Source organism: Dama dama, chromosome 13 (assembly GCF_033118175.1).
Source record: "Dama dama isolate Ldn47 chromosome 13, ASM3311817v1, whole genome shotgun sequence".
Taxonomy (NCBI): Eukaryota; Metazoa; Chordata; class Mammalia; order Artiodactyla; family Cervidae; genus Dama; species Dama dama.
The window spans coordinates 41,314,826-41,340,571 of NC_083693.1; the positions used below are offsets into that span (position 1 = coordinate 41,314,826).

The 25,746-nt window shown below is 56.4% G+C and overlaps 2 protein-coding genes across 3 annotated transcripts in view; one reads left to right on the top strand and one right to left on the bottom strand.

Moving 5' to 3' along the window:
• Positions 1 to 9,447: 9,447 nt before the first annotated feature.
• On the bottom strand, positions 9,448 to 24,210 carry SNX33 (sorting nexin 33). Of its 2 annotated transcripts, XM_061158952.1 has the most exons (3): positions 23,234 to 24,210; positions 20,809 to 22,561; positions 9,448 to 14,296 (listed from the first exon to the last, which is right to left on the bottom strand). In XM_061158952.1, the coding sequence occupies exons 2-3, from the start codon at positions 22,259 to 22,261 to the stop codon at positions 14,043 to 14,045; spliced, it is 1,707 nt and encodes a 568-aa protein (XP_061014935.1). In that variant the 5' UTR covers positions 22,262 to 22,561; positions 23,234 to 24,210; the 3' UTR covers positions 9,448 to 14,042. The 2 variants fall into 2 exon arrangements, with proteins under 2 accessions (XP_061014935.1, XP_061014934.1); XM_061158951.1 differs by lacking the exon at positions 23,234 to 24,210 and having other exon boundaries at positions 20,809 to 22,814.
• Positions 23,036 to 25,746, top strand: part of SNUPN (snurportin 1) — a 43,862-nt gene continuing 41,151 nt past the window's right edge. The window contains exon 1 of the mRNA XM_061158954.1: positions 23,036 to 23,167. The gene's annotated coding sequence lies outside the window, so the exon portion shown is untranslated. The remainder of the gene's footprint in view (positions 23,168 to 25,746) is intronic.

Sequence of the window (25,746 nt, forward strand, 5' to 3'; positions counted from 1 at the left end):
GTTCCTGTTGCCACATTGAAAGCCTCCCCTTCATGGAAGGTGGCCAGGACCCATAAGTGGCGGCTCTGCAGAGATCCCTCTGTACCCGGAGCTCAGAGTCCTGGCTCTGGCTTCCTTTTCAAGCCTGGCCTCTCCAATCCACCCCATGCCAGCCTCACCCAGGGGCCCTGCCAAGGGCGTCTCCATGCCACGCCCCACTCTCTGGTCAGCTTCTCTCTGGAGTTCAAGGCTGCATCCTCAGGGCCCTGATATCTAGGGCCAGCCTCCACCCAGAGCAGCCAGTTTCCCTGGGAGTGTAAGCTGAGATGAAGGTGACGGACCCGCCAGGCAGGATCTGGCTCGGCTCAGGTTCCCCCAAGAGGCCTGACGACACCCTCTCTGTTCACGTGGCCCAGCCTGCCCTGCCCCCAGCGAGCTGGCACAGGCCGATACTGCTCTTGCTCCTTCAAGCCTGGGCTGGACAGTGGGCTGGCACCCAGGCATTGTGCCAGCGTCTCTGCCAGGACCTGGGAGAGGGTCTTTGACTGGCACACCATCCTGAGCCCATTCTAAACACGGGTCCTCGGTTTATTAGGTAAATCCCTTGCAGATTTCAGATAAGCACCCCCAACTTAAGGAGGTTGCTACCCACTTTACAAAATAACTCACCATTCCTTCATTTAAGGAGCTGGTTCCTCCCAGGCACTGAGGATAGGCGCCAGCCTGTGTACAAGCACTCAGGAATGTCCGGGAGCCTCTGACCTTGTTACACACACACACACACACACACACACACACACAGTGTGGGCTTGTGCTCACAGCTGTGCACTTTCAGACCTTCAGAAACACAACACAGAGATACATACTTGCCTGTGTACCCCCTACACACACACACAAACATGCACTTATAAGTACCCAAACTCCAGAGTTGAGCGCCCCTTGCCTATGGTCCTCCCACGGTCCCAGGAGCTGGCCATGTGGTACCTGGGATATTCGGCCCATCACTAGGTCCAAACTCACTTCCGCACAGTGGGGAAGTGACCCCACTGTAGGAAAGATGATGGAAAGGGGTGTGGGGAGCAGGGTAGGGCTTGCCAGAGGGGCCCAGGTCCCCAGCTTGGAAGAAGCCTTGCCCACCACCCTCAGTGGTTTAGCCTCTTAGATGCTAAAAAAAAAGGGCCGGGGGCTTCCTTTGAGCCCCTCTCCTCATTCTGTGAGCTGGCCCTTTAAGTGGAGTTGCCGGGGCAGCTGTAGAACCCGCAGAGCTGGAACCATTGTCCTCCAATAGGAAGGAAGAGAAATGGTCTTCCTTCCCCACAACCAATCTCTCCTGACCAATGGGAACTGCCAAGGGTGTTAGCATCTTCCTCTGGGCCCTGAAGATTCCAGATCTTAAAGGGCTGGAGGTACCTGAGCAGCAACACCCCCTGACACATACACACACCACCAATTTCTCAGGTTGGGTCTGCTGTTCCTGGCTGGCACATGTGAGGGAGCCCTGACAAGTGACTGGAGCCAAGATGGGGCCAACCAGACGTGCTGGACTCCTCTCTCTACAGCCCCATCCTAGGTCCTCTCATAGTTAATGTCATGCCTGGGTAATCACCGCTGGGATTATTCAGGCACTGGCAAGGGTATTTGGTGCCAAAAATCCTGTGGGAGAAGCAAACAGAAATATACCCAGACCTTCCTGAAGAGCCCCAGACATGCCAGTGAGTAACTACCACACCGTGTGTGCCCTAACCCAGCGGCGTGAGCTGGCTGGTGGGAGGCCCTCCGGCTCTGGCTGCTTCCTTTCTCCTTACAGAGCGCTGGGTCTTTCCACACCAGGAGCAGCCACGCAGTGCTAAGGCCGAGCATGCCCAGCCCACCTACTGCTCACATGTGCATTCTCTGTGCAATGAGGTACAGTATTTAACTGATGGCTATTGTCGTCATAAAAGGTGCCAACTCCTCGGAGAGCCCCCTGTGGCCACCAGGATAACTGGTGGGTGGTACTGTGTTCCTTCACCCTTCTGATGTCCTGGGAGCCCCTAAAGACAGAAGCAGCCCTTGCTTAAATCAACCAGTGGCCCAGAAGTGACTTTTCTACCTTAACATGGCTCTCTGGGCCCCCAACCTAGAAACTGCCAGCTCAGCTAGCCCTTAGCCTGGAGCTACACCCAAGGCTTCCTTCTGAAGCTTTGTGAGGTCACAAAGGGCTCAGGTGTCAGTCCTGAAGTTGAAATTAGCTAGGCTGTCTAAGTCCTTGAAGCAGGGGTGAGGCTGGCAGGCAAGTCTGATCCAGCGAAGAGAGTCGGCAAGGAGTTGCCCACTCCCACCCTTACCTCCCAGCGACAGACAGGTCCCTGGCCAGTGCAGCAACTCTGTGCACCCCGCCATCTGCGATCCAGCCCGTCCTTCCCTCCCTGGCCCCTCCCCACCTGCAGAGGGAGGGACGAAGAAGGGAGGTGTCCAGCCAAGGTTACCAGTCAGTGCGTTGGGTCTCCTCCAGGGCAGAGCTCGGCAGTCAGAAGAGGGAAGAAGCCGCTGGCCCGCTACCTCCCAGCATGATCAGGAAGTGAGGCTGGGCCTCCCCAGAGCTCTCCATAGAAGGTGGAGAGGGTGGGGAGCAGGAGGGGCTGGACGGAGGCTTCCAAGCTAACTCTTCTGCCTCCCCTAAATAAACGCTGACTCTGACCTCCAGCCTGTGTGCTGCCCTGCTACTGGGACTGTCTCTGGAGCACCCAAGTCCCCTCCCCTCCCAGATCTCGGAGGTCCCCAGCCTGGGAGAAGGTCCCAGCCTTGCAGCCCTTCCCTGCAGGAGGTCTACACCTTGTAGGAAGCATAGTTCAACGCTGTGTGCTCCCTCGGGGCAGGGTCATGCCAGCCCAATGCGAGGCATGCAAAGATGGTCAGGAAACATCTATTGCAAGAATACAGCCCCTCCCCACAGACCCAAGAGGTCTCTCACCACCAGGCCCACCCAGACCTCTTTTCCCAGCTTCCCTCATCCCCCAGGAGAGCTGACGAGGCTCCCCACTGCTGCTCCGGCTCCTGCCTCCCCTCCCGAGCCCAGGCAGACCTCAGGTTTCTAAAGGGCAGGTTTGACTCTCTCCCTCCCAGACTCTTCTCTGTCCCTCCACACCCAAACCATGGCTCCCTCCCACCCAAAGACCTGAGGTCTGTCTGCTCAGAGTCTCATGGGCAGAACACTTGGACCAAGTTAAATGTGGAAGCCCACCAGAGAGAGAGTCAAAATGGATTACACAGGGCAGGAGGGGGAAACAAACTAGAACCCCTACCACTCAGGCTCCCCTGCTACTCCAGCCCCTTGCCAGAACCTTCCTGGCCCAGCTGGTCTAACCACTGCGGGACTGCCTGCATTCAGCTTGGGGGCTCAGAGTCCCAACCTTACAGGAATGCCTTGCCACAGTCACACAGCAACCCGCTGGCAGAGCTTGGCCTCCTCAAGTCTCCAAACCCCTCCAGACGCCAAGGATGCCTCTCCCAGCAGTGGGATTCCTGGTTCCCACAAAGGCAGCAGGGCAAGCACAGGTGGGCCAGGGCTGCCAGCCATGCTGACCGGGGCAGAGACCGCCAAGAACCAGAGAGCGGCAGGGGGAACCCTGTTGGGTCTTGTTGAGGAAGGTGGAGCCTGTTGTAAAGGGCTGTTGAGCAAGCAGGCAGGTGGGCGAGGCTGGCAGAGCCTGGGCACTCCTGGAAGGCGGTGACTCGGGGGAAAGGCCCCTTCTGAGTCAACCCGGCTAAAAGGTTGCCTTGAGAGGGTGGCACCTGCACAGATGGCTGGGGCAAGGTCTGAGGACTCCGAGAAGCTTCCAGACCTCAGGACCTTCGCCCTTCTGCCCCATCATCTGCCCTGAGGACCTCAGAATCTGGGGGCGGAATCCATGAACTGAAGGAGGGAGGGCAGAGGTGGAGACTGTGCCAGCCCAGTGAACTTGTACAAGTCCACCCACCTGTTTTAACTCGTGATGGGATCATTGACACCGGAGAGGATAGAGCCGCTGGGAGGAGCAGGCCATCTGCTTTCTGCCTAGAGCCCCGCTGCTTCGTTTCTGCCCCATCTCCTGTCCCTTCCAGCATCTGTGCAATGTGGCCAGCCAGAGGCCCAAGCCAGCTCCCGCTCCTCTGCCTGAGTTAGGACCTAGCAGAGCAACCGACCAAGGCTTTGTTTCAAAGGGTCATGGCTGTGGCAAAGCTCTTAGAAGAGCCCCGGACACGCAGTGAACACTCAGTACGTGTGTAAACAAACAGTCAATAAATGTTGACACTGTGATGAGTCGCAGTTGTAACAGCAGTTGTTGTTGAATTGCCTGGCATGGATCTGGCCTGCTGTAGGTGCTTCCAGGTTGGTGTTACTGTGATCTTTGTAATTTATCACAGCCGTCACAGTACCTGGTGCATAGTAGGTGCTGAACAAATGTTCAGTCTTCCTGGAAGGCCAGATGCATGCATCTCCCACCTGAAGAATATGGACGTGGGAGCATGTGCTTTGCTGAGCTTGGGCAAGGAGAGTGAGGTGTGCAGCAAGGGGCCAGGTTCTAGGTAGGAGAAGCCAGCAGCCCCACTCTGACCTCCCGCCTCCCCATTGAATCAGAGGACTTACCTGAGGTTAAGTCAGAGTATTAAGAGGGAGGAAGATGATGCAGAGCTTGAACGAGGAGGAGACGGGCCCTGGAGCCGACAGGGCTCTGGGGGCAGACTGAGAGACGCTCCTGTGGAAGCCAGGTCTGAGCAGAAGCAGCCCCCAAGAGTAAGCCTGGTGTTGGGCTGGAAGCACTCCTTCCCACTGCCCATGCCCCCAGGGTCCACCTCTTATGACGCAGAACCAGGGTAGGAAGTGGGGGACTCTGAGACCTGGACCAGAGCTCTGCACCCAGTCACCCCCAGTGTGAGTGGCCCTGTTTGCCCAATTACCCAGGAGTCACCCGAGGAGCCTGAAGAGTTGGTCAGGTTGGAACACCACCACCCTCACGTATGTACCCCACACTCCTCCCAGCCAAGCCAACAGGGCAGGGTGCAGTGCAGGGAGGGAAGGAGGCTGCCTGCTCGGCCGGCTAGGACGGCACAGCCTCCCGCTAACCAGAGAGGAGCAGGGAGGGGCTCTCTACTCTGGCCTTGAACCCAGCCCTCTAAAGTAGGGCGGGGTGGGGGTGGGGGCAGTGGATAGGATCTGATCCCTCCCACCCATTCATACCCACACTTTGCTTAGGAAGAGGGAACGACTCCCCAGAGCAAGTCACTGGCTCCTAGGGGGTGTGGGAGATGACATCAGCCGGGAAGCATGCATTCAGCCACCAGCTGCTGCGGCAACACACACGTGTGTGCACACACACACAATTTAAGGGACTGCCACATGCGGCCGTGCATGCAGACATGTGCAGATTGACTCCCTGACAGCAGCCGACCTGTGCAAACCAGAACCCACACACACCTTCTCCCCAGAGACCCGAGATACTGCCATGTAGACATTCTGGGTCACCAGCTATGAGCCAGGCACTGTGCTGGGCACAACAGAGTTACCCCAGGTCCTCTGAAGGCTGTCTTCTAATAAACAGATATATTTAACATCTAACTTGCAGAGGAGATTGTGTGATATCTTGAGTTTTTTGGAAGCAACAAATGTGGGGGAGTAAGATACTGGCCCAGGGTTGATAATTGTTGAAGCTCAGGTATGGACACACAGCGATCCATGATACTGTATTAGTTTCTCTATTTTGTATATGCTGGCAACTTTCCAAAATAAAAAGTTAAATACATGTACATATTTAATTGGCAATTGATAATAAGTAAAATGAAGAGGGGGGGAGGCAGGGTAAAGATACAAAGCACTAGAACTAAGAAGTCAAGGAAGGCTTCTCCAAGGAGGTGATGTTTTAAGCAAAGACCTGAATTAACTGAGGTTCAAACCACACAAACATTTGGGAGGAAGAACAATTATCAACCCTGGGCCAGTGTCTTACTCCCAGCATTCCTTGCTTCCAGCAAACTCTAGATATCACACAGTCTCCTCTACAAGTACTTAAAAGTGCCCAAGTTAGATGCTACATATAGCTTTTTTTTAGAAGGCAGAAAAAAGAACATTCCAGACAGAGGGGACCCACAAATGGAAAGGTCCTGAGGTATAACAAGCTTGAGAAATGGCAGTTCAGTAGGTCTGGAATTCTGTGACCAAAATACACGGGATTTTACAGTGAGATCACAGGGGCCTTGTGGCTGTAATAAGAGTTAGGAATCTCTCTTAAGAACAGCAGGATGCCCTGGAGGTCGAAAGCACGGGACAGATGTGATTTGATTTAGAATATGGTCTTAAAAACCACTCTGGAGACTCCTGTGATGATCCAGTAGTTAAAAATCTGCCTCCCAATGCAGGGGACGCGGGTTCAATCCCTGGTCAGGGAACTGAGATCCCACGAGCCGAGAGGCAACTAAGCCCATGAACTACAACTAGAGTAGTTGTAGTGGCCGCAAGGAAGTGCCCACATGTGGCAGGTACACATATATACGCCCAACACAGCCAAACAAATAAATATTAAAGAAAAAAGACACACAGTTCACTCTGGCTCCTGTTAGATCCTTGGGAGGAAGAGACAACAGAAGTGTTTGGAGACTACTACAGTAGTCTGGGCAAGCATGGGACTGGCCTGGGACTCATGGTGAGATGGATCCAATGTGGGGTCTCTTTTGAGGCACTTTGCTCATGGGTGGATGTAAAGCGAGAAAAAGAGAGAAGCTAAGCACGATTCCCTGAGAGCTCAGTTGGTAAAGAATCTACCTGCAATGCAGGAGACCCTGGTTCAATTCCTTGGTTGGGAAGATCCCCTGGAGATGGAAGAGGCTACCCACTCCAGTGTTCTTGGGCTTCTCCTGTGGCTTAGTTGGTAAAGAATCTGCCAGCAATGTGGGAGGCCTGGGTTCGATCCCTGGATTGGGAAGATCCCCTGGAGAAGGGAAAGGCTACCCACTCCAGTATTCTGGCCTAGAGAATTCCACAGACTGTATAGCCCATGGGGTCGCAAAGAGTCGAACACCAATGAGCAACTTTCATATTCACTTTCAAGCATGATTCCAAAGCAGGACCTGAGCTTGGAAGTGAGGGCTAGGGACACAGTGGGGAGGATGTGCAACCGGTTGGCTACAGGCAAAGAGCACCCCGGTGGGGACCTCACACCCAGCGTCAGCCCCCCAGCAAGCACACAGGGGGATGCACACACACTCTGGGACACCAGGCACAGAGCCTTCGCCCCACCCTGCCTGCCCCACCCGGCCCCACACAGAAGCCCCAGGACTGCAGCCCCCATGCTCTCCAGCTCAACCACAGCACCCACAGGGTCCCCAGTCCTAGCATTTCCTTACCAACCCTCACCACCGCCTCCCATGTCAGCCCCTCGAACAAGGAGGCTTCTGACTCACATTCTTCCTGGACACCAGAACCCAGCCCCCCCCCCCCCGCCCCGCCCCCAGCCTCATCTGTCCAGTTGCCTTCAGATCCTGCTCCCATACCCCAGCCTAAGGCAGGTTCTTTACCATCTAAGCCATCAGAGAAGCCCACAGAAAATGATCACTCAATAAATATTTGCTCAGCGCTCTCTGTGGGCCAAGCCCTCTGCCTTTCCACCTAACGCCTTGAAGGCGCATGGTCACCTCCACCAATCCCCACCACCTCCCCCGTGATTCCCTTCGATTCTAGCACTCCTGCACTCTCTCTGCCATAGGACAGTTGCCCACCCACCCCTGCCCACCAACCAGCCTGCCAGCCTTGGAAGGGCGCCTGGTGCCATGGGAAGGGCACGGCTGTGTCCAGGCAGAAGTCAGTCCTCCCTGCCACCAAGCAGCTGCACCGTCTCACGCAGGTGACTCTGCCTCTGAGTCTCCGTCTGCTGGAGAGGTCCAGAAGTGGTTCTCACCTTCCAGACCATGGTGAGCAAGGAGACAGTTTACGGGGGTACTGAGGCCAGTGCCCAGCACGGAGCAGCACGTGGCAGCCATTCAGTGGCCGCTGTTGTGCACTCGGGCCCAGCCCTGACATCCACCCACTGGGTGGCCTTAGAGAGCTCATCCAATCAGTTTTCTCACTCATGTAGTGGGGTAATGGTATTCCTGGTCCCACCTGTCTCTAGGGCTGCTCAGAGGCTGGTAATCCCAGCTGCTCCTTACTGGGCCCTTGGCTATGTGCAGGCACTGTCCTGCTGACGTGTTTGGCTCATAGACCCCCCCATAGCCATCTGGAATTCCTGTTATAAATGGAGAAGCGGAAGCATGGCAGCGTTGAGTAACATCCCAACGACAAGCAGGTGTAGAGTGGATTTGTACTCAGACTCAGCCACGCGGATCCTGCCTCTGAGCGGTGGAGGGAAAGGGGCTTCGTGTCTGGGGGGCAGCAGGGCTGTGTGCTGGAGCCTCATGCTACCCTCACCCAGAGCACTCCTTCCAATGGCAGCCAAGGGACTAAGCCCAGAAGAGGCCTCAGGTACCTCCAGGCACCAGCCAGCCCTCAGCTCCTACCTCAGGCATCAGCCATTTGCTTCCCCACCAGATGTAGCCCAGACCCTGGGTACCACTCACACCAGTCTGCTACTCTGCACCTCCCTCACTGGGCCCTATTTCCCGGTCTGTGAAATGATGTTGATTATCTCTTGCATATTGGGTGGTTGTGAAACACTGGCCATCCATTGTCCACCACGGTACCGCTTGCCCCGGGGGTGGTAGATGCCCCAGATGCTGGGAGATCCAGGCACAGTGGGGACTTGAATGCCTTTCCCAGGCAGAACCAGACCTCAGAAGACAAAGGGTTGCACAGGGTCTCTAAACAGCTTCCCAGAGCACCTGATGCTTGGATGTGCGGTGGAGGCTGTGGAAGGATGTTGCCAGCCCCTTGAGGTTCCCTGGTGGCTCAGAGGATAAAGCGTCTGCCTGCAATGCGGGAGACCCAGGTTCGATCCCTGGGTTGGGAAGATCCCCTGGAGAAGGAAATGGCAACCCACTCTAGTATTCTTGCCTGGAGAATCCCATGGACAGAAGAGCCTGGCGGGCTACAGTCCACGGGGTCGCAAAGAGCCAGACATGACTGAAACACTTCACTTTCACTTTCACTCTGAGGTTCCCTGAGGCCCAGAAGGCAAGAGGACACTTGAGGGAACCTGGAGTGCCCCAAACTGAAAAAGGGCCAGACCCATGGAGGCTTGAGGGTGGGATCAAAGGAGCAGGTGGTGGGAAGGCAGGAGACTCAGGAAGATGAGCCAAAGGTCCGGTGCTAACCTAGGACCATGGAGGGCACCCAGGCCCAGTGCCAGGGTCCAAGGGCTCTGCAAGACCCACAGCAATGTTTGTAGCCAGGTGGACAAAAAGTAGCAAAACACCAAAAAGCAAAAGAAAATAAAGACAAAATCAAAATGAATAAAATTTAATTAAATATCTACACGACAAGACACTGTCAAGTAATTAACTGAACCCAACTCAAGTAGCTATATATGAATGACCTTTAATGAGGAATGCAGGCAAAATTTCATATGAGTGATAGGATCAGGGATTCAGCATCTAAAATTCAAAGTGCCAGGGGTCTGCCTAGGGTCTTCAAATGTGCCAACCCCAAAACTTACATGCCTCCCTGAGGAAAGGAGGGTCCCAAGATTGATTTCAGATTACTTTTCTATTGGGTGGGTTAATGAGAAAGCAAAAGGGAAATTCAGGTCATTACAGAAAAATGAAATGATGTTCCTCGCACATGTTCATTTGTAAATGGAGACCCTGAGTCACTGCAGACCTCACTGTGCAATGCCGCCCTCAGCCTCTTCATCCCTGGGGGGCTGGCGGGAGTCACCCCACCCTCAAAGTCCCTGCACATTTCAGCAGTTAGTTTGCCAGCCTCCCATTCTTTCACACCTATGGAGCTAAGATCTGCCAACCCCTCTGGAGTTAATCAAGGTGACTTTAGGGAATGAGGCCAGAGAGCTGGGTTCAAGTCTAGCCCCACCCCTGACCCACTGTGTGATCCTAGCCAGGTCGCATCCTCTCTCGGGCCAAGCCTCAGTCTCTTTGTCTGTGAAATGGCATAACTGCCTACCAGGGCTGCCATGTGGACCAAGGAGAACGCAACTGTGTGAGACACTGCTTTTTAAACAGACTAGACTGCATTGGGGTTTGACTAACCAAACAAAACCAAAGGAAAAAAGCTCTGCCAAAGCCCGGAGCGGGGTTTCACAATCAGCCCTTCTGAGCTATATCTGGGGGAGGTGAATTTTTATGCTTCCTCATGGTCTTTTTGCCAAGGCCTCACCATCTCCTCTTGCCCCAAGCAGCAGAGAGAGGGATCAGAGCCGCAGTGGTGGGGAAGCAGGTTGGGGTGGGTTGGGGTGGGTGAGGGAGCCAAGCCGGCTTGGCTCCTGGAGGCCTGAGTCAGCGGGCGGGCAGGCAGGGCGGGCCCAGTCCTTGCAGGCTTGGGGAGGAGATGGTGCAGGAATGTTCCTCCCGCCCAGGCCTGGGACTTGCCCACCACATCCTGGCTCTTAGATGCGAGATGCCTGGAGCTTTGTTGAGTGGGTTCAGCCAGGGGCCTTCAGAGGCAGCCTGGCCCCAGGGACTGCCCAGGAGTGGCCAAGGCCAGGCCACAGAGCCTACTGGGAACTGGTCTCCGACCCCAGAGCATACCCCATCCCTGCTGGGTGATATAGCTAGGTTTCCCATCTGTGCAACGAGGAACTGAACTTGGTGGTGTCAGATAATGGAGGATCCGGACTAGTTCCCCCAGGAGGTGATGCAGGCCGAGTCTATGAGCATCTATGTGTATGACACCTTCGCTATGTGCATGTGTGACTTTGTGGCCATGCATGTCTTGGTGCGTGTGTGCCCCTGGGTGAGTCCTGTGTGCACAGGACTATGGTGGGGCTATGAGTGACAAAGTGGCTGAGACAGACAACATGCATGTAGGTGTGGGCAAGTGTGGACGTGGCTGGGAAGGTGTGACTGTGTGGCACTGTGGCTGGGAGTGCAGGTGTGTCAGCATGTGACCATGCATATGTGTGTGTGTGTGTGTGTGTGTGTGTGTGTGTAGCCAGGTGTGACCTGTGTGCCCATGGGCAGGTTGTGCGGCTCCATCTGCTTTGGGTTGGGCAACCGTGTCTGTGACCAGACCTGGCTCTGCTACAGCCGTGGCCCAGCAGTGGCCCCGTGATCCATGGCCCTCCTGTGCCCAGGAGGCAATAGGATGCGGGATCACAGAACCATCCCCATTCCCATATGAGGCCACAAAGCAGACTCCTTCCCTGGGCTGGGCCAAGACTGGGGCTCGGGGTCCCCTGGCCCCCACCTCCAGGTCCTGGTAGCTGCCCAGGGCAGAAAGAGAGGCCTTGTTTTCCACCCTCCTCCCAAGGGAGGAAACTGGAAGCTGCTGGGCCCAGCTCAGTCTGGAACATCTGCCTGGCGTGTGACTGAGGCCGGCCAGCAGGCCCAGCCACCACCAGACTGGTCCCCCATGCACATTGGTCCCCCAGCCCTTGCTGAAAGAGTCCGGCTAGCCTAGATCAATCTCAAATTCCCCAGCACCCCGACCCACACTGAGAGAAGGGCTGTGACATCCCCGCTTCCACTACACAGATGTCCATCCCAGCCTAGAGACCTCAGAGGCTTGGCCTGTCCTTCCCTTCCCTTACCTCACATCTCGATACTTTTCCTAGGTGCAGCCCCTCCTGAGAAACGTGTCAGACCAGACCCCCTCACCCTGAGGACAGAAGGTGTGGGAGGTGGTCCCTCCTCTCGAGAAACACAAGAGGTGACGCTATTCCCAGGGCAGGAAGCATGAACAGGGGACTCTCCAGGCACTGGTGTTAAGAGCATTCCCATCACTCAACACAGACGAGCCCTGGGAAGACCAACCCCTCACCCCCGCCTCTCCCCATGGTCAGAGAGCTCACTGCAGAAGGCGGCCTGGAGGTTGAAGCTGAGAAGAGGTTAAGGGTGGGAAGGTCCTCGGATGGGTTGGAAAATGAAAGGAGGGCAGGGAGAAGAGAGGGGAAAATTCCACAGAAAGTCCCAAATCTGACCTAATTTTGACCCAGGGCCAGGGGCCCATTCCAGAAGTTCCTCTGAGGACGCTCTGCTGGATCTGGGAGCCTTTACTGCCTCTACCCTGCTATACCTGCCGCCCCTTATTCCATCTCACTGCCGTGAGCTCCCGCAGCCCCCAGCACAGCCAAAGCCTCCCCTGATGCCCGGACCCCAGCAGCCCTCCCTCCACCCAGTCCCCACTGCCCCAAGAGGACCTTGACCTCCCAGCCCTCCTCTTTCCCGTGTGCAAACAGATTCTTGTCCATCCTGCCTAGGACACGCCCAAGGGCACAGCTGGGGGGTCCACCTCAGTTTCCAACCAGGAAGCCACTCAGGGCTGGGCACCCTGGACTGGACGGCCCGGGGAAGGACACAGGGTCTGAGTCCTACCCCCTCTCTTGGACTGGGCTTTCCTGGGGGCAAGGCTGTGATGTGGCCTCCTGGGGAGACTGAACCCCCTGTGGACTAGACTGTCCCTTCCTCATGTGACCCTCAGTCATGGATCACAGAGCGGCAGAGCCAAACCCCCGGCAGGACTCCACCCACTTGAGAAAAGAGGAGAGTGAGGTCTAGGAAGGGTCTGCGTTGAGCTGGGGTCCATGGCCACCCAGAGGTCCCCAGCTAGCCCCAACCACCTGCACTGCCCTCTCCCCACCAACTTTTGAGGTTCTGGGGTGAATGCTGTGCCCATCACGACCTCAGAATCTGGTCCAGCTGCTCCCAGGGACAACTAGAGCTCCATCCTTCCCTCCACCCTCATCCCCTCCAGGATCCAAATAAGGAGTCATACTTTTGTTATCATAATTGGAAAAGGTTTATCAAGAAAACAAGAAAGAATGAAGATTGAAGCAGCAGCAGCCAGAAATAGCCATGACCTCCCGGGAGGGCCAGCAGTGGCATCTGTCAGTTTCCGACCATACCCCGGCCTGGGGGGTGTGGGAAGAGCTCCCTCGAGGATGTAAACATGAGTGGGAGACAGCACAATCCCCCCAGGACCTGGATGGCATCACAGTGAGCCTGGTGACGGGCAGGTGGGCCCAGGATCCCTGGGGCGACGGGTAAGCTGGCCCCTGGGAGCCGGAGATCCAAGCCTGCCCGGAGTGTGAGAGCTATGGCTGGTGAACTCAAAGACCCAGTAACTTGTGGGTGTGCCCTCCAGGCTGGTACCACCAAAATCCTGCGGTCTGTGGCTTGTCTCAGCACCTTGAGCCCAGGGCAAAGATGCTGCATGGTCCCTAGCCAGGGAGTGAGGGGGCTCAGCTGGTGAAGGGGGAGTCAGGAGGGAATTGGCCTGCAGCCCCTCCTGCGGGGTGGCGGGGAGCAGGGCAGGGACAGGGGCATGGGAGCCAGGCAGATCCCTGCCCTCTATCACACCAAGGGGGCACCAAACAGATAAAGGAGAGGAGAAGAGGTGTTTCTATGCCTCCACAGCTTTGTCCAGGCTGTTCTTCTCTGAATGCCTTCCCGGTCCACTGTCCCCACTGTCTGGCAGGTTCTTGTCATCCTTCAAGACACACTGCTCCCACGTCACCTGCTCCATGGAGTCATCCCTGACCGGCAGAACGAGTGGTCCCTTCCACAAGCTTCCAGAAGCCCCTTCCTTACCATCGATCATTCTGTATTGCCCCTGCCTGCTTCTGTGTCTGACCCCCCACTTCAACTGGGGACAAGAGCAGGCGTGTCGCAGCCCTGGATGCCCAGTGTCTGACCTGGGGCCGCAGCAAGCCCGCATGTCTACCGAACAAATGAGGGGGAAGTGGCCAGGTGGGCATGCGCTAAAGGCTCCAGGGGAAGCTAAGACCCCGGCCTGGCCTCAAATGACTGACCAGCAGCCCAGGCCTGGGCCTGGAGGGCTCCTGGCCCTGTTCTCATCCCTGCTGTGCCCCCAACTCTAAGGGGTGGGGGACTCTCCCAGGGATATTCATGACTCCTCCAGAGGCCACCCCCAACTCCCCGCCCTCCAGGCACTGCTGGTGTGGGAAAGCCCCGGGGGCGGGGCGAGGGCCTGGGCCATGCGGTCAGAGGCTGTCATACATGCGCAGCGTCTTCTCCAGCTGCTGGCCGACCCGCTGGTAGAACAGGATCTGCTGGCGCAAGTAGTTCTGCATCATGTGCTTGAAGTCGAGCTCGCGGCGCTGGTGGAAGTGGTTCATCTCGGCCTGCAGGGCAAAGCCCACCACGCGGCAGCGCCGGCGGATGCCGTCAGCCTCCTCCTGCGCCATGCGGCCCTCGTCACTCATGCGCTGGCTCTCCTTCACCTTGGCGAAGGCGCCTGGCACGGACAGAGCGGAGGGCAAGGGCGGTTAGGGCTCCGGTCGCTCCCATTTGCTCCCTAACCCTGCCCTGAGACCCTTCGAGGGCAGACAGCACCCTCACCGGCTCAACTCGGGCCCCCCTCCTGGACTCCAGACCCATGGTCCAGCCACTTGATGTCTCCACCGGGATGTCCCCGAACCCTCACCTTCAGCATGTCCTAAGCCAGCTTCCCTCCAAACCTGAGGCACCGCCAGCAGCACACACCTGACCAGTCACAACCCTGCGAGCTGTACTGACTTCTACAACCAGGCTGTCCCCATCCACCAGAGGCCTCATCACCCCTCATGCTGGTTCCCCATTCAGCTCAGATATCACCTTCTCCAGGAAGCCTTCTGGGCGGTCCCAGTGCATCAGGTGTGTCTCCATGCTCTCAGGCGTCCTGGGCTTCCCTCTACCACAGCTCTTCCCTCTCTGTGGTTTTTCTGACTGCATCTCTCCAGGTATGAGCTCAATGTCTCTAGCACCTAGAACAAAGCCTAGCCCACGCAGATTCTGACACGTGTCTGCTAAACTAATTCAATCTCACTGGACTGCTACAACAGGCCCCCCCCCACGGGTCTCCCCACTTCAGTCCCAACCTCTGAGAGGTTCTCTACGGCACCTGACGAGCAGCCAAGCTGGTACCCATAGCTCCAGGTCTCCTCTGGCTTCCTTCTGGCCTGCAGAGCAAGGTCCCCCGTTCTCCTGGCCTGGGAGGCCCTCTGGGAGTTGACCCCTGCACCTGTTCTGCACTGACCCCATATTCATCAAACTCACCCTTTCTCTCCTACCTCCCTATCTCTGCCTCCTGGATCCTTATGCATAGTTCAAGGCTCTGATCAGGTGCCACTCCCACATGGAGCATCCTTCTCCCTGCCCCCAACACACTGCTGATTCTAAAACAGAGGCTGAAAGGCCACCTGGAGTTTTCCTCTGTGTGTATCTCACATATAAGCTCTGCTCCCTCCTCACCCCAGTCCCCAGGGGACTAGAGGAGGCCATTGTCATAACCAGGTGACAGATGGGGAGTCAGGGGATGAACCTGCAGAAGGGACCCAATTTGGAAGAACCTGAGTGAATCAACAAGCAGCTGGTGAAACGATTTCAGTTCTGAATTAATGGGCACTTGGCTGATGCTACGCTGAAGCCAGTGGGCAGTTGCTGAGCTGGGGAGGCAGTCTGCCTGTGCCTAGCAAGGCACTCCTCTCAGGGCTGTAGGGAATCCACCGTGTGAAGAAGAGTATGGAGGTGGGCAGGCTTGGCACAGAGGACAGCATGCTCCCGGAGCGCTTCAAAAGCACCCACTGCACATGAGCAACAGGCTTGTTTTTCATGCTTCCCACCTCCTCCTTAAGGGGGCCTCTCAGGGACCTTTGAAACACAGTCTGTTTACTCTCAAGTTGTTCAATGCATTCAGGACGCATTTACTGAGCATTTATTATGTGCTGGAAATAACTCTGCCCTTAGAGGGAGCAGTACCCGTGGAAGGTGGCAAGTGTATGGCTAATCAGCAAATAGCGCCATTTCGGGCAGGCCGAGTCACATTTGCAACACTTCCAGGACTGCTCACACAGCACCCAAAAGAACTCCGCAGTGCCCAGCTCCCAGCCCACTCAGTCCTTGCAGCACCTTCCTTGAACCACCTCTTCTTGCCTCTGGTTTCATCCTTATTGATTCATTCAGATTCTTCCAAATTGGGTCCCTTTCCCAGGTTGATCGCCCAGACCCGGGCAGAAGGAGAGGGATTGACCATGGGACCAAGATGAGACCCTCATGAGAGGCCTCAGAGCTGGAGCGGCCTTAGAGGACAGCTGTCCAGCCCCCACCCCCACGGCCACCTTCATCTCCACCACCATGCCAGTATTCTTCAGAGGAAACTCAGGCCCTGGTGGGAAAGGACTTGTCTAGGGGCTCCCAGCCTCCTTCCTGCCCACAAAGTGCGGGATATCTGGCCCCAAGGGAGCCCTGCAGAGCGGGGAGTGGACACCACTTCTAGTGCAGGGAGCCCAGGCCAGGTCCTCCAGGCACATACGTGAGACATCCAGACAATGGACTAGGGAATTTGAGAAGGTCCCAAGGGGTAGAAAGAACCAGAAGAAGAAAGGTAGAAAATAGCTGGACAAAGAAACTAGAGTTAGGCTTCTGCAAAGGGAACATACCAGCCTGGATTCCACCTTCCTGAGAAAGTCTGGGTGCGGTGGGGGTGGACCTGCATTTGAGAAGCTATTTAAGGCCTTAAACAGCCCATGGCCCTGGGCTTCCCTGGTAGCTCAAATGGTAAAAAATCCACCTGCAACTCGGGAGACCTAGGTTTGATCCCTGGGTTGGGAAGATCCCCTGGAGAAGGGAATGGTTACCCACTCCAGGACTCTTGCCTAGAGAATCCCACAGACAGGAGTCTGGTGGGTTACAAAGTCCATGGGGTCACAAAGTGTCAGACATGACTGAGCGACTAAGCACAAGCCCATGGCTCTAGAGGAAGGAAACTGAGGCCCAGATAATAGGAATGAATCTATTGCAATTGCTAGGTATCCACAGACAGGCAGGGAGCCAGGGATGGGGGGCAAAGGCTATGGGGGCCAGAGGAGGCCCCACCCTGCTCTCTGTCACCCTCCACCCTGTGACTCAGATGTGGGACTGGTACCAGCTAACACTAACGCACCCCAGAGACAAACTGGGAGTCAGGGTTTGGGCCAGTCCCCCCTCACCCCACCACATTCCACCTAGGACTCACCCTGAGAGCTGAGGACCCTGGGCACCTCCTGCCCTGGCAGTTGTCCTGTAGGCCGGATCCCAGAAACAGGGACGGGAAGGTTGGAGTTTCAGATCCCCAGGGTCTCAGGCATGTTCCCTAAACTCCCACCTGAATCCATCTTGTCCCTACCCTAGGTTGAGGGCAGGAGGTCTGGGTCCTAATCCACTGTGTCACCTCCAACAAGGACTGCAGGTTTCCCCACTGTCAAACAGGACAGGTTGGACTACATATGATGCTGCTGACAGCTGCTCAGGGCAATATAGCACTTTAGAGTTTCCACATCAGTAAAATGGGATAATGATGGTACCCGCCTTCTAGTTAGAGCAGAGGTTTAATTGAACTAATACGTTTAAAGCACTTGGGATGGAGCCTGACAAGATAAGAGCTCCAGATGCTATGTGTAGCTAGGTGCAAACTGCTTTTCACTCACAGCCAAGACCCAGCTGGTGGTGGCTTAGGGCCATATGATTCTTTGTTCATGGGAGCCTAGGAGGGGAGGCAGAAGGAAAGTTAGGTGATGGCCCAGAGCACAGAGGCTAAACCCACCTATTCCCCCAGGGTAGAACTTGGTCCTGCAAGGGCCACTTTGCCTTGGACAACCTGTAAGCACCATGACCCCTCCATGCATGCTGTGTGGTCCAGGGCCTGCCTCTAGTCCACAGAGGATGCCAGCTGAGTTGGTGAGAGAGTACTCAACTCCTTCCCTGGTCCTTCCCCTTCTGGCTTGTCTACCCCAGGCACCACCCCTCAGGGACCTCCCTGTCCCATCTGTCTGGCACAGTGGCAACAGCCTGGCTGTATAGTTAGAGACACTGGGGTTCCAATTCCTGCTCTGATGATCAGCCCCCCTCACTGCCCCTCATTTGAGAACAGAGGGACCCACACTGACCTCCGTGGTTTGTGACGAGTCTTAGGACAGAGTCCTGCCCTGGCTGGCTCTCAGGCAGGGGCCCTGGACAGTCACTGTTTCCCTTTGCTGTCCCAGGTTAACTATTATCAAGGCTCTCTTTTCCCCCCACAAGATTGCCCTGGTTTGGATGATAAATCACATGGTTACCCTTCTCCCTTTAGGAGAAACCCCTGAACTGAGCTCCAGGGACCAGGCTGGTAGCAGACCAGGCTGGTGGGCTTCAACTCTGCACCAAATGGGTTCCGTGGCCCATTTTCCTAAGCTTTCTCAGGGGAGGAAATTCAATCAGGGTCACCTCAAAGACAACAGTTGTCCAAATTCTGGTCTCCTAAACCCTACCAGGCCTCCTGTCTCCTTCCTTGCAAAGCCTCTCCCACATGCTCACGATGTTTTAGAGTGTATGAACAGGCTGACAGCATCCTGGGCACCCAGGCCCCAACTTTCCTGCTCCTCCCTCTGTGAAAGGTCTCTATCCACAGGGCCACCATGGGACCTCTTCTCTCCGCGGCAGGCTGTGGTTCCCCAAAGCCTGCCCGATTCTGTCTCAGCCAAATTCAAGCCCCACTCCCTAACCACTGTAGTACCTGCCCCACACAGGGCTGGGAGTGGTGGTACAGAGCCTAGAAAGTGGAAGAGTAAGCCCCAAAGCCCTTGGCTGAATGGGGAGGCGTCCTCTGGGTAAGGGAAGGTGGGTGCGGCCTCTGTCTGAGGTTGAATACATCACCCCCAGAGGACCACTGGCCCCTCATCTTAGCCTCCAGTGGAAACTCAGAAGTGGCCTCTCTCAGCTCTGTCCCCCCGATCCAGGGTCAGAAAGGCCAGACTGCCTTTACTCCCTCTTGCTCTAATGGGAGCCTGGGAGCCCTGAGTACAGGGTTGCCTTCCCACCCCCAGCTCTGCCCTGGGTGGAGGGTCCCCAGACACGCATGGCAGCAGCTGTTTCATCACTGTGCCCCTGCTCACCTTTCTCCTGCTGCCCACACAGGAACACGCCACCCGAGGAGCTGGTTGAACCAGTTTTCCCAGGCCCTAGTGCAGCAGTGAGCGTGGCTCTACTTCCGCACAAGGCAACACCTGCCCCAGTGGGCCAGCCGGCCCCAGCCACCACCCCTGCCCTGTCCCTGCCCAGAACTCAGAGCCGAAACTAAGGTATCACTCTGTCCTTGACCAGACCCTCCCCAGGACTCTCTCCCCCACCCCACTCCCTTGAAGGCCTGAGAGCTCACAGTGTCCAGTCTGTGTTACAGATTGAGGAACTAATGCCCAGAGAGGGGAAGGCACTGCCCAGGGACACACAGCAAATTGGGGGCAGAGCCAAGACCAGAACTCAGGTCATGTCTCCTGAAGCTGAAAGAAGGGAAGGAGGCAAAGAGGAATGTGGAGAAGAAAAAAAAAAAAAAAAGCAGAGAGAAGGAGGAAGAGACAGACAGTAAGGGGAGAAAAGAGTCTGGAAGCTGGAGAAGGTTTAGAAGTTAACCTCCTAAAGATGGTTGGATGGCATCACTGACTCAATGGACATGAATCTGAGCAAACTCTGGGAGATAGAGAAGGACAGGCAAGCCCGTTGTGCTGCAGTCCACAGGGTCGCAAAGAATCGGACACAACTTAGTGACTGAATAACAACAACAAAAGGAGAACAAGGCTGGTTTGCTACCAGCGACCAAGGTAGGGCGGTGATGTTTGCTGTTCCCCAGGCTCAGTGCAGAGCCGGCTTCCTGACCCCGCCCAGAGGAAAACTCTCCACCAAGCCAGGCCTGACCTCAGGGCTCAGGGGCCTGGGAGCCAGCCCCACGCCCTGCAGACGTTCTTCCTGAGTTACCAAGCAGCCCTGGGGAGGACCACACCTCCCTCCTGCCCTGCCTGTAGTCCGCAAGACTCAGCCACCTGCCGGGTCAGCTCCTGACTCAGTGCTCAGGCAAGAAGAGAAGCCAGGCTCAGGAAGCGGGAATCGGATGGACCACGTGGGCAGTGCCCTGGACCCCCGGTTTCTCCTTCAGCCCACTCCGGGTGCCCCTCGGTGACCCGGCTATGAGTCACTTCCCTGGCAGTTCCTTGACAGCCGCACGGTAACAGGGACCCATCCTGTCCCTCCCCTAGGGAGGAGACCGTGAGAACTGAACACACGGCTGAGCTTGGGAGGTGGCCAAAAAGCATGTGTCCTTGGGGAGGTGCAAAAGGAAGGGACAGTCCCAGCGAGGCCACGGACTCCTTGTGCAAGCCACCCTTCTGTGGACACAGCTCCTTCGTCTGCAGAATGGGGACAGCCACCCCTCCTGAACACAGATAGGGAGGAAACTCATAGATAGGATGTGCAGCCATGAGAACAGTCTCTGAAGTTGCAAAGGCAGGGAGGTGAGCTGGTGACAAGTGGGAAAATAGGCTACGCTCTGTGCTCTCGTTATCTGGGTCTGTGTCCATGTCCCCCATAAGCCTGTGGGCTCCTCAAGGGCAAGGCCTGGGCCCTGGTCAGCTCCATGTTCCCAGAACTCAACCTAATAACTTGAAGGACTCGATATATAATGAGTAAATGATACAGAAACAGAGAAAATGAATGAATGAATGAATGAGTGAGTGAATGAATGAACAGACAAGAAGGTAAACCGTGAACTCCATGAGGACAGGGACCAGACCTGCCCATAAATATCCTGTACCTAGAATAGCACCTGTCATCTGCTAGGTACTCAACACCCTTGCTGAATGAACGAATGAGACAGAGACCGAAAGACTAGCTGAGCTGCTCTGCCCCATCTAGGCCATCCTCACAGCCCCTGTGCCCTGCAGAGCGCAGACGCTGTCAGGGTCTCCAGCCCACACTGGCCCTTACCTTTCTGCAGGTGGATGATGTCGGGGAAGTTGGAGAGCAGGCCCTGGTAGAGAGACAGTGTGTCGAGCATCCGGAAGAGGTCATTCTTGGGCTGCTCGGCGAACATCTCACCAACCATTTCATAGGTTCGGCCCGTGTGAGAGATGGCGCTGTTGAGGGCCTCAGAGCTGAAGGGGGGGTCCATCTGGAAGGCGTGGCTGATGGCCTGGAAGGCATTGCCCAGCTTCTGGAATTCCTTGCGGAAGCCCCCCACATGCTTGCGCACCAGCTCCGAGGCCACCGTGCTGAGCTGCAGGACGCTGTCGTCCATCTTCTTGCTGAAGGCTTTGAAGGTGTCTACGCGGTCCTCCACGTCCTGCAGGTCCTGGTGCTCCGTAGGGATCTGGAAGGTGAGCAGGAAGCTGGCGCCCACCATCTCGTCCTTCTCGGCCCGGCGTTTGCCCATCTTCCACTGCTTGTCATCCAGGCAGCTGAGGAAATGCTGGAAACCCTCATACTGGGACAGCACAGGGTGGCTGGTCATGTGGTCCATCCAGAGGATAAGCCGCCGCTTCCGCTTCTCAATGAAGTCCTCCTCAAAGCGACCTGTGGCCTGCTTCTCCGGGAGGTGAGGCACTGAAATGACAGTGAATTTGTGCAACAGACGGTTGTAGAGCCAGTCGAAGTGTTTGTAGCGCCGGTAGACAGGTGAGCTGGCATGAGTGGGTGTGAGCTTGTAGGAGATGTAGCTTTTGATGCCCTTGAATTTGGTCTGTTTGGTGGGGTCCTCCACGGAGCAGGAAAACGGGTGGGGGTTGGCCTTCCACTGGGGGCCGCGAGGGCCCATTTCAATGGAGTATGTCTCAGCGATCTTGGCCATCATGGGCACGTCGCCCAGGATGAAGGCCTCCACACCAGAGCGCACGAAGCATGAGAAGCGGTTGAGGTTGCGCCCCACCACGCTGCCTCGCTTGGCAGAGGCCAGGCTGTCCTGCCGCTCCAGCGGCGGCTTGGGCCGGAAGGCCATGTGTTGGCTGGGGTAGGCACCAGGGTAGGAGAGGTTGAGCGGAGGGTGCCCGTTGGTGCCCAGCCCACCAGCCCGTGGCTCCTCCACCACCGTGCATCCATCATCCCAGTCATCCCAGTCATCGTCATCGTCCTCCTCGAAACTACCCTGGTTTGACAGGAAGCCACCACTCCTGGAAGTGTTGGAGCTGTCATACAAGCTCACCTGGGTGCTCAGAGAGCCTGCAGGGCTGCCGGAGTAGTCGGCATGGTTGGAGCCGGTGTCAGAACGGAGGATCTCCACATAAGAGGCAGGGAAGAGCCCGGTCTCCCCACGGCTGTTCTGGCCCTGCAGCCAGCCATCCAGCGAGGTCTCGCTGAAGATGACCAGGTCCTCGTCCTGCCAGATGCTGATCTCCTCCTTGTTCTCGCTGCGGAAGTCATAGAGGGCTCGCCCTTTGAGTGCCATGTCTGGGCCAGTGGTAGAGAACGATGAGGAGAGTCCTGTCCAGAACTGAGGACACTTGTTAGGGTGTCTGAGGATGCACGAGCAGCTCAAGGCCGGCCACAGCCCTCAGTCTCTCAGTCCTTACTGCGGGGTCTGAGCACCCACAGAGGGTATCCAGCCTTCCTCTCTTCAAAGCAATGTCCACGGCCCAGAATCGGCCCTACCAGGTCTGCTGGCACATGCCTGTGAGCGGGGAGGGCTCATGTCTTCCTCCCTTCCTTCCGCAGCCCCTGCACGGGAGAGTCTCTCCTCCTCCCACTCCTAGAAGAAAAGTCAAGTGACTAGGAGAAAACCAGCCCTGAGCAGGCAAAATTGGACACTCTCCGCTGAAACAATGTTCTAAAATAGAAGAGAATCACTGGGAAACCACCGTCCCAGAAACTCCGGCAGCTCTGGCTCCCAGCTCCTTCTGGCTCCTCCAGCCTGGGCCTCTGGAGGCTCTCACATTCCTCTGCAGATCTCCTTCCTCCTTCCTCCTCCTCTTCCTGGGCCACTGGGTTTTCAAAAATCCAGAAAATCCAAGAGGGGCAAGGAGAAAATCGGCAACCTCCTGAGTCGAATCCAGGGGTGGATGTGTCCGGCTTCACAACAAGCCAGGCCGGGAAAACAAGGACTGAGGCTTACACAACAGGCCGGCCAACTCTGCGACCCGGCGGCCCGGCCCGGCCCCCAGCCCCCAGCCGGCTCGGGTGCCCTCTCCCCGCCCCCAAGCGGCCAGCCTCCACCCGGGGGAAAGGAGGGGACGCGACGAGGCGCTCAGGCGACTCCTGGCCACTAGCTGAGTGGCCTCTTTTGTTTGCCTAATTCCTCAGCAGTTTCTGAGCCTGAAGATGACCCTGATCTGAGTCCAAGGACCCCCGTCCAAAGGTAATCCCCTTGGTAACCGGCCCCGGCGAGCCGGACGTAGACCCCTCACCCCTCGCGTGCACGCACACACTCAACAGGAGTTTGGAGAGTGAGCTCGGAGAGGTGATGGTGCGGCCGGCCGTCTGTCCAGCCGTCTGTCCGTCCGTCCTCTGCTCTGCCCTGCGGGATCCCGCCGGTGGGCGGCGGGCTGCGCCCCGAGCCCGCGTTCTTCTCTAGCGTTCGCGGCTCCTCGGCGCCGTCAGCGAGAAGCCAGATCCAAAACAACAGAAAAAAAGGCGATTCCGGGAGGTGGCGTCCCGAGGAAGGAGGGAATAGCCGGCGGGGGGACGGGGAGGGGGGTTGAGGGGTGGGGAGAGGGAGGGAAAAGGAAAGCAGGCTGGGGAATTGGACAAACTCCGCGGCACTTCCGTGCGTCCTGGCTGGCCAGGGACTGCCCGGCTCCGCCCTCCCGCTGGCCTGGGACGCAACAGCCCGGCTCCCGCCTACTCCTCTCTTTTCTCTTGTGGCGGGCGCCTTCGCTCACTCGCGGGGAGATCGGGATGCGAGAGCAAGGAGACGATCGATCGCGGACGAGAGGCAGCCTCCGGGGACAGCCCTAGGGCAGCCGCACCCCCGCAGCCTGTCCGCGCTCTCAGGGAGACACCTCTCGCCCCGAGGGGCTCAAGCGCCGCGCGGGGGAGCTCTCCAGCAGCCGCCTCGCCTCCCGGCCTCCGTCACCCTCTTGCCTTTTCCGTGACGCAAGTGAGGAAAACTCTGAAAGTTTGCAACGTGCGAGGCTACAAGGAGAGCGCCAGAGCCAGGACACGGGAGGAGGAGGAAGGGTGCGCGGAAACCCGCAGATCCCCGCTCCCGCTTCCCCGCCCCGCCAGCGCTCCGGCGGACGCGGCCGTGGCGCCGCCTGGGGATTGTTTTCTGGAGGGGGCCCCAGAGCCAGCGGTGCCCTCCTGGAAAAAGCTTGAACAGGCTGGAATAAGGGCTGCTACGGGTCCTCATACCCTAAACGGACAGGGCCAGGAGAACCCTTGTCCTGGGCGACTCGCTTCAGGAAGAAAGACAAGACTCTGCATCTGTAGTGACGGGGAACTAGAGTAGGCACGATCAGGTTCCGTCGTGCTTTGGGCGGCTGGCGGAGACCAGCGTCTTGTCTTTGCTAGCACCAAGAAGAAGAGGGGAATGGTCGGGTTGGGGCTCTGGGAGGAGGTAAAGGGGACTTGACCCTGGTCATTGATTCTGCCAGACATTGTGCTGGGCACTGGGGATCACGGTACCACACGGTAGTGGTGGTGCCTGCCCTGGAGAGTTTACAGTCTACCCTCTTGTCGTACAAGAAGAGCCCGCACATTGAAAGAGACCCTGATGCTGGGGAAGACTGAACGTGGGAGGGGAAGGGGGTGACATAGGATGAGACGGTTGGATGACATCACTGACTCCATGAACATGAGTTTGAGCAAACTCCAGTAGATAGTGAAGGACAGGGAAGCCTGGCATTCTGCAGTTGATGATGTACCAAAGAGTTGGACACGCCTGAGTGATCTAACAATAACAACTCTTGTCCTCTGTTCATTCATTCTGTCTTTGTCTCATTCATTTGATCCTGCACTCAAAGAAACATTAACTGAGTATTCTGTACCAGGCCTCCTGGGCTACAAAGACGAATAAGGCATTTTCCTCACCTACCGGAAGTTCAGATGGATCAGGAAAATAAAGCCATGTTCCCTGTGCAGTGTGGTCAGTGCCATGAAATGTGACTGGAAGGTCACCTATCCCAACCTGGGTTGAACAAAGATCAAGGAACGCTTCCCGGAGGAGGAGTGTCAACTACAAATTGGCACTTACCATCTACCTATAACTCTGTAAGGATTAAAGCATGTGCTGCTGCAGCACTGACCTTCAACATCCCTTAAGGAGTTCAGGGTGGAAAGCAGAAATGGGGTACTCTATGCTCAGGGAAAAACAGGTCTTCAGATAGATATTCTCGGGAGCTGTTATGAGCCCAATTCTTGTATCTCCTCATATTAAGAAAAGCACTAAAACTAAAATCCTTAATGCTGATTAACAGAAGCTTCATAAGACTAGCAGAGACTTCTACAAAAAATATTTGCTTGATTACAATGTACTCCCCCTTTACCAAAATTACATATATACTGTCCTCCCCGCGCCCCCCCCACCTCTGTGGAACAGCTTTTCAGAGCTATCTGAGGTGCTGTTTCCAAAGCTACAATCTGCATTTGCCCCCAGATAAAACTTAATTTGCAACTCTCATGTTGTGCAATTTTTTTAAGTCGACGGGAGGTACCCAAGATGAACAAAGGCTTCAGCCCCTACTCCCCTTCCTGGCTATGCCGTGAGCCTTGTCTACCTCCTCTAACTAGAACCTCCTTCCCCCTCATGCTCATACTTCCCACTTGTTGTAGATTAACTGGCACAAGGTGGTGCTGTAAAGGTGGGCACCTTGGGCTGTTGTTTTAGTTTTTTTCTTTTGGCGGCTTAGCATGCAGCATCTTAGTTCCCCAACCAGGAATAGAACCCATGCCCCCTGCAGTAGAAGCACAGAGCCCTAACCCCTAAACTGCCAGGGA